The 9,285-nt window shown below is 30.6% G+C and overlaps 1 protein-coding gene across 1 annotated transcript; it reads right to left on the reverse strand.

Moving 5' to 3' along the window:
* Positions 1–1,913: 1,913 nt before the first annotated feature.
* LOC128158868 (metalloproteinase inhibitor 3-like) lies at positions 1,914–4,329 on the reverse strand. The gene is made up of 5 exons (XM_052821844.1): positions 4,204–4,329; positions 3,737–3,828; positions 3,209–3,314; positions 2,627–2,751; positions 1,914–2,388 (listed from the first exon to the last, which is right to left on the reverse strand). Exons 1-5 carry the CDS (start codon positions 4,313–4,315, stop codon positions 2,239–2,241), a joined length of 585 nt encoding a protein of 194 aa, XP_052677804.1. The 5' UTR covers positions 4,316–4,329; the 3' UTR covers positions 1,914–2,238.
* Between the last annotated feature and the right edge of the window lie 4,956 nt (positions 4,330–9,285).

The following is a 9,285-nucleotide window of genomic DNA, read 5'->3' on the forward strand; positions in this document are numbered from 1 at the left end:
TCATGTAATGATGAGGCTTAGATATGCCACAAGTCATATCAATCAGGTGGCGCATAAAGATGCGAACCGGAACAGTTACCAAACAGGCAAAATTTAAGTTATCCTATCAAAGATTGCAATTGACGTAAGATAGTTTGCATTCTCCGCTTGTGATCGTGTAGGCATGATGAATTGATTCCTCTTTATATGAACGATTAAAAAGATGTTGCAAACCTTTTTATTTATTTATTTATTTTTTATTTCGGTTTGAAAATGTCATTCCTAATAATTAACCTGACGGATAGGATGGATGAAATTGAATAAAGTGAATGTACAATACATCATATATACATATGTCCAAATTTACATCATGTTGTGGCCTTCAACTCAGTATTCAGGTATATCGTATTATCGATTAAAAAGTGTTACTTCCATACGTATGTCGACTCGATAAATCCCAATAAACTTGAAATAAAAGATACCAAAAAGTATGCGCCATCTGTTTCATATCTGGATATTATCTGAAAAGGGACATTGATGGTAACCTAACATCAAAACTGTAAGATAAACTTGATGACTTCAATTTTCGAATTGTCAGCTTCTCTTACTTATTGAACAATATACCTTCATTATCTGGATATTTAGTTTTTTCTCCCAGTATTTTCAATATGCAAGGGCATGCTATTCATATGAACAATTTTTAAAGGCGAGGCAAGCTACTGACAAACAAGTTGATATAACATGACACTATCAACAGCTTCGATTGAAGTAATCTTTTCGTAAGTTCTGTGGTCGATAAAACGACTTTGCCAGCATAAACAATTTTTTCACTGGGTCGCATGCTGACTGACGTTTTTCATACTATTGTTATACCATAGTTAATCACATAATTGTCTACAGATTTTTCCGTTTTCCGGATTGCAACAAGAAGCACAAGGCGGGTGTGACCGGCGAGCAGAGGATGCTCATTCCTCCTATGCACCTATTACTACCGCTGATTTTTTTTTAGAGGTCTGTGTAAATAATCAATCAAAATAAATCTCTGTTTTCGGTTACATTAATTTACTCTTACAACTGCATGTACTAGGATTCTACAAAAATATGTTACAAGTTTGTTTAATGTATTTTAGTTGGAAAAAAAGTCATTAATGGTAATGTATTAATCCAGCTTTTAAATTATGAATAATGTCTGCACAAGTGTAAATTTCAATGGAAATCCCTATTCATGTATTCTGTGCGGTAAATCTTTTGTCGACGTGTTCCAATATTCTTCTTGTGTCTGCCAAGCTACTGTTGTAATACGTGAAAATTGGTGGAACATAATAACAAACTGTTTCAACATAGAATTATGCGCGGAATTATGTGGTCTTTCAAAAAACGACCTGTTTTATGTACTTCTCGGGCGTCGTACAAATCACGAATCGGACAATAAATCATTCCACATTCTAACTTTAATCTTGTTCGGGCGACAGCGGCAGCATACTTCCGATCCATAACAGTTGCCACTTCAAGGCTATTACCTCTATGGGACACTGTAAATAACTTTTCTCTTGTTTTCATTTTCATGTATGTGAACATATAATGTGTGTGTGTGTGTGTGTGTGTGTGTGTGTGTGTGTGTGTGTGTGTGTGCATATATAAGTTGTATATAATCATATGCAAGTTGTATGTTGCCATATCCTCTTAACAGAGGAAATAAAGTATGATTGATTGACAAATTATAGTATGCAAACTTATGAATAAGTAAATGTCGTGCAATAGTGTTCTATGTAGGTCTAGGAAATGAATTTAGAAAAAAAACTCTACTTATTTCTTCTTCTTTTTTTTGTAAAAAAAAAGCACAAAACATAGTACCATTACACATGTAAAATATCATAGCTACATGCACATGTATATATATATATACTCAATACCTATAATTTTCCCCTTTTTACTTGAAATAGTTTTGTTTTTCAAAATGTCGATAGACCATCTTAATAGCCCCGTAGAAACGAACAGTTTCTAAATTACTTTTATACATTATGAATTGACAGATCGCCTACTTGCTGCTGCAAGTAAAACAATCTTAAACGTATTTTGAAAGGTTTTAAATCAAACACGTTTGTTTAGCATCTATAAATGCTTCTGATATGTTAATATTATACATGTACTGATGTTTATCGCAGCCTTGTTTGAGTTATTTATTATAGGTAAAAGCTCATTTAAAAAGGATGTTACATATTCTTCAATTAAAAGTCTTTGAATAGTCCATATTCGATGTTAAAAGCAGGCAGGAGAACGCCAGGCACAGCTTTTTCTATTCCGTTCACATGAGTTTTCTCGGAAGAAACACGAGAGATCAGCGCCCTGATTGACGACACACTTGTCTCGTGAAGGTTCAGGACACTGCCCACCGAAACATACTTCCACCTATAAGGAAAAATAATCGCATGCATTCTTTAAAAGTTCATTTAAAACGATATTTTTTCTTGAAGGATCTAACGAGCTTTTGGATTGCATCAGTATACGTGTACAACGATATTTAATTTGCCAAAATGTCTTTTTTTATTTAGCATCTTTTAAATTAAAGCATAATTCTTGTTATTGTCGGGATGAAATATGCTTCTTAGCAGGTATATGCTAGCAGTTATGATATTTCAAGACTTACATTACAAGAACAACTGTTCTTATAGACTCCAGATTTAAGTGCATTCTTCTGATATTGAGTAAGAGAAGTTGTTGGAAGATTCCAGCTGCATAAATTTGTTCTCCACCTGTTCTCTCGAATGGATCCTGAAAAATGTTCAACTTAAATTGTGAATAGAATATATTTGTTTTACCTAATTTTCTTATGGAATTTTCTTTTGTTTTTCACTTGAGTAGAAGTTTATGGATATTTACATTATTAATTTTCAAAGGTAAGATAAAATCTATAAACATGAACAAAGTAAGTACTTGCTGAAATTAACAAATGCTGAGTGTTGTGTGTGTCTTAACCTGTACTCAAATAGTATGAAGCTATATTACCATTTGTTTGTTAGTTGTACCGCAATTTGATTTACGAAGCTCATTTTTTCAATGTGTGAATCAATTGAAAAAAAAAATATAATCATTCGAGATAATTTCAAACAATGGTACCGTTTATCAATTGCTCAATATGATTATAACAAATTACGTGTGTTTTGAAATTTCAATAAAATTTTTAATCGTAATGATGTGGTAGATGTTGAAATATTTTAACTGGGGTTACCTGTGATGATGTACTCCCTGCCAATCTCAAAAAAGGAGCCACATAGTGCGGAGTTTGAAGCGGTGAATATTTGTTGTACTCGGCGCCCTCTGTAATAACGGTCTCTCTACAAGAATATCAACAATACACGGGCTTTATGATAGATTTGTTCACGCCCGGACCGAAATTATCACCTTATAATATTTAAAGACTGTTTTTTTATCACTTATATTTATATGATTTTTGTCCATCGTACGATTAAATATAAATAAAAATAAGCAAACCTCGCTGGTGCCTCAATATGGCGTAATTTGAAGTTACATCCCGTCAAACGTACATGTATATAGAAACACTCAATATTAATTACACATTTTTCGAACTTGTTACCAACAAAATTACGTCCCCACGAGATAGTAAAATGTTGGCTACCCATAAAAATTGATCCCTTCAAATTAAAATGGTATCAAAGTTTTGAGCATTCTAAAATACATTGATTTATTTAATTTGCATTGAGTTCCTCGCGTTGTTTGAATTATATTAAGAAAATACCTTGTAATTTTGGATTATTTTCACTGTATAAATCACGTCATCGGACTGTGAAGAGCCAGTTTCTCTTCTCTTCAATACCTTTGCCTTGATAACTTTAGAAAATTCAAATCAATACAAATGATATTCTGATTGAAAAATTATAAAAGCTTGTATTACAGAAGAAATGTCCTGATCAGATAACATACCGAAAAAAAAAGACTTGGAATCACCATAAACAACAGGAAATAATTTGACTGAACTAAGAACCTTCCGCAATTTAATAGACAAATAGATTTTTAACATTCATAGGCGTCGTATTAGAAGAACATTGATTGTCCGAATAGTAATCAATATCACTCCATGCTTACATTTAATCCCTAGAGCAATACTTATTTTTTTCTGATTGTAAAAATCGATTTATGATCATGAAATAACAACAAAAATTTAACAACAGTCACAAAAACAAAAACGAGATTAAAACAACCTACCAAAATCTGCGTTACAGAACTGTACTTGGGGATGTTGAGGAAAACAGGAGCATGCCTCAGAATAGGTATAAACGGAAGCCAAAACAGCGCAAAATATCACTAGTGTTCTCATTCTGGTTTTGTGTAAAGAATAACTCCTTACCCCAACAAGTAATGTTTATATACATTTTGTAGACCGGATTAGGATATTGAAATAATTTAGTAAATGTCACTATCATACATTAATATTTTGACGTGGTTGGAATTTTAAAAAAATGATTAAAAATAATTAATGAGGTTTTTACAATAAACAATTGTTTGTCATGGTCTCAATGAAAACACATTACAATGTACTAATTTTTTTTATATTCAGAAAAAACCCATTACATATGAAAAAAATATTCCAGTGTGACATATTTATATGCAATTTTCTTTAAAAGATGTTGATTTGACATTACCTGTGACATAAAGATAAGGAAAAACTGTGTTTATGTTAACGCTCGGCTTGATAGTTTCCTATTTGATCTAAATAATATGCTATTGATTATCACAAATTGAACTCAACAACGGAATGCTACAAAAGCTGATTTTCTTTTTGTTCAAAGACTAACAGATCATTTTAAGTAAAAATGTCGGTGCATGGGTAACCAGGCTTATCCATACATCTTATAAGATCTTAAAACATCTGTCATTTTAATTCCTTTTATCTTATATATTGAGTAAGGAAATTTTAGTCACTCTTTATTGACATGACGAAGGAAGACCAAAATATCGATTTTTTTTACAACGAAACAGCGATACAGTCCTTTTTTATATCGTATAAAAATCCTCGATGAAATTAGATATGTTTATTAAACGATAATAAACAATATGTTGACGAAATACTTTGCATAAGTTTAATTTAACTTAAACAAATTTCATCTTTGATTTTTCCAAAACCATATTTTTTTTTTATAAATTTAATGTTAAAGATTCTTAAAGTGCAAAGACACGAATTGCTTAATATTCTTTACGTTTTTTGACAGGTCGTACGACATTAATCTCTTTAATATGAATGAGCGTTGGGAAAGCGGGATTGTCATATTGGCAATCCCGCTGTTTGTGTGGTTTGGTGTGTGTGTGTTTTTTTGTACTTTTTTTGTATTCTCCTGTTTCATTTGTTTGGATGTAATATGAATTGCAAGGGAATTAAATTGTTGGATTATATTTGGGGGGATTTCTAGTTTTGAATTTTGTTCTACGTTTTGCTTTCACAAAGTTCATGTCGCCAAGTTGTTTATTTTTTTTATTTTTTTTATTTTTCATATACGCATCAAATATATAAATACATGTAGCTGCAAGTATCAAATGTCATTTTTTGTTGGTTTTCTTAATTATTGACAAACAAGTTAAATTTGTTTAAAATAGTTTGTAAAATCAGACGCGAATAATAATGTGAAAAGAGAATATACAACAGTATTAATGTAATAGACTTGATCAAAGTAACGTACATTTAATTAACGTGATTTAAACAAAATAATGAGAATTTGAATAACTACAAAAATATATCTTTATGAAATAAAAATGAAATTTGTTGTTTTAACTTTCATCAATAAATAATAAACGAAGGATCTAAAGACAATATCTAAATAGTTTGCTTCTAAATTGTACTTTAAACAAAGAGTTGAAATGGTGTTCACTATCGCTAGAATATCGATGTACATATTATCTCTCACTCAAACTTTGGTTTAAATATTTTTTTTTATACTCACTTGTCAAGTTGAATATGTACCACCCATCCTGTTTTATGTAATTTTTAAGGACGTTGTTTAGTCAGGGTTGGAGTTCTCAAATTCGGATTGTAATAAAGTTCAATGGCATGAGTAAAACTTGTTTTAAACACTAAAAGTATTCATGAAATGAATTATTTTTGACAAACCATTCAATATTTTTACTATATTATGGAATTAGGCTCAAACAAAGTTGGACTTTTAGGAAATTCGGACTAAAATAAATGTTTTAGTATTATCATCATTCAGTTTGTTTGTAAAATTAAATATAAAAAAGGGTAGGAATTTGAAAACTGAAAATGGAAATTACAACTGGTTTATTCTTAAAAATTGTGACTGAAAACTTGATGCTTTGTGTCTGTTTAGTGTCACTGCCATTCATAAACTGTATTTCATTTTTAAAAGAGTTAAGCAATTTGTATTTTTTTTTAACAACTAAGAAAATTCCAATCATAATGTAAAATTTTTAGGGACTTTTCTTAAATTTTCGTAAAATATTCAATGGCCATTGATTCAAAAAGTAGATCATTGACCTACTTTTTTGAAAGTGAAAAATAGCACTCCCATGATGGGTCTTAATCTAAAAAAAAATGGTTTTTCATTATCATCAGTGGATTTTTTTTTCATTCTGAGTAAACGTATACCTTAATACCAATTAATAACATTGTAGAGTCATGCATGATGATTTCCTCTAATCATAATCGTGTCGTTCTAAATGTAAGTACTTAAGGTGCCTCACTACACCTTGAAATCTTGAAATAGTTTCTAAAATCAGCAGAAAATTACTTGATTATGTAAGAAAGTATGATGGGTAAGAAGTATATATGTCAAAGAGGCGGAAAATGTGCAATTTTAGATAAAAAATGATATTTTCAAATATTTCATTCAGTTAACATAAACAAAAGTCCCAGGTGGATTCGAACACATGACCTGCGGTTCACAAGTCTGATACTTTAACAACTGAGCTAATACGATATACATCTGAATCGATTGATACAAACAGTTTAACAAAACATTTAAATCGCCATCTTGTGACGTAGTGTCTTAAAAAGTATAGGTCTCGGTGAAGTTAAGTACCTTAATGTAACTGGTAATGAGAGGAGGGGAATAAATGCAAATTGTAACATTTAAAATAAAGGTTTAATGTTAAAATATGTATTTCTTAATAGTTGATTTTATTCACATGCATAAACTTGTCTGTACTAAACAGGGATTACCTTTATAAAGGTAATGCATGGTAGCTATTTCTGGAATGTACACTGATTAACCTTTCAAATTAGCTTTGTCATTTTAAAGTTCACTTTCGATATATATTATAATATAAATCACACGTGGAAGCTTCCATAAGAACTTCATTTTTAATTATCTTGAAAGAAAAATAATATAAGGATAATTGATGAATAAAAAAACGAATTTAATTTAACACTCGATGCCCAATCACAAGAACAGTTGGGTCTCATACTGAAATAGGGAGAGAATTAAGGGTCATTACTTTTGTTCATGTAAATGTAACAAAACAAACTGTCACATACAGCACTTTTCATGTACAACACTATAAGTACCATATGTTTTTCAGTTTAACTAAAGTTGAATTACACATTACACGAACCGAAATGTTACTTGCACGGTATGATGCACTCGTTTCACGACTCGACTCTATACACAGCACCTGACCACGCTCTAAAACAGACACGTGTACATACACAGTGCGTCAAAGTGGTATATTCACACTGATAGGATAATTACATATATCTGTAATGCAGAAGCTCATGATTTACAATGTATAAAAAATAATCAAAGAAATATAATATATCAATTTTTTGATATCAACCATTTATTCTTTTTCTGTTGTATAAACTCACGTATGCCAATATACATGTAGCTACCATATATCCTATTTTCAAAATATTAATGGTTCATTAGTAAGCATTTTTTGGAATTTAAATAATGTATGTTTTCTCTCTTTCTCTCTCTCAAAATAATAAATGAGAAAAAAACTAGATTTAAGCAAACTTGTTTCGTTGGTTGACAGGATTTAAAAAAAAAAGATTTTAAAACAAAAACTTGCAATACTCAAGGTTAATTAATTAGAATTAACTTTAAGTTATTTAATAGCCGTTTTTATTGAATAATTTCAATTAATTTTTTATGCTGCAATACAAAGTGCAGGACCTTTAATTTGTTCATTATTACGTCAAAGTCTCACTTGACGTCATCGTTAACCTTGACGCGTTTTACGTCAATTTTGAAGAAACAGCGAAATTGAAAATATTTCTAAGCATTATTATTTTTCTATCCATTCCAGGTGTTGTTCAGGGCATCAGAGTTTTCCGACGGTACGGATGTCGGTTTCCTGTGACATGCCAACATTAAATCGATAATCTGCTTGTAAATATTGCCAAGCTTTATCCGGGCTAATGCTTTCAATATACTTATTATGAACTTCGTAATGAATAAGTTACCATGCATTAACATTCAAAATTTATACATCAACGTACAAATAAAAACGGCTATTAAATAACTTTAAGTTCGGTTCAAGCATATCTTTTACAACATACAGCATAGCATTGAATTCTCATAGCATAGCATTTAAATCTCATCGCATAGCACTGGAATCTCATACCATAGCATACAATCTCATAAAATCGCATTCGTCATTTCATACCATAGCATTCTATAGCATAGCATACGACATTATTTTAATTCAGTTTTAAATTTTTTATTTGAAAAAAGAATGTTCACATAATAGATTTGTGATAAACTGTAGCTTCTAATTATTTTACTTTGAAATGTGTGGAACTCTTCTGTGTATGGAGGCGTTTTTGTTCAAATCACATTTCATACCATAGCACAGCATAGCATATCATATCATTAAGCCCTTCATTTCAATTTCTCATAGCATAGCATACATATCTCATAGCATAGCATAAAATCTCATAGCATATCATTAAAATCGCATACCATAGCATGGCATAAAATTGTAAAAGACTGCATATAAGACCAAGACAATCTTTTTTTTATTGTCGAGAACCTTGATCCGACCCTCGTTAGAATAAACGCCGTCTGTCGATAAGTCCGTCGATGGGTAAAAAATATCACATGATTCGTTGAGTTTCTTATCTACTATATGTACATTTATGATATCTTTAAACATAAAGTACCGTATATGGTTTGGTGTTTAACAGTTTAAAAAATTGATGTTTGTTTGAGTGATGTTTAATAGATCTTGTAAAGCTGTGTTTTGAAATCAACTATAATATTTATCAAAAAGTTAGGATAAAACCTTGAAGTTCACTATATTTATTTCTAACTAAATCAGTTTTACAAATATGTT

Source organism: Crassostrea angulata, chromosome 8 (genome assembly GCF_025612915.1).
Source record: "Crassostrea angulata isolate pt1a10 chromosome 8, ASM2561291v2, whole genome shotgun sequence".
NCBI lineage: Eukaryota > Metazoa > Mollusca > Bivalvia > Ostreida > Ostreidae > Magallana > Magallana angulata.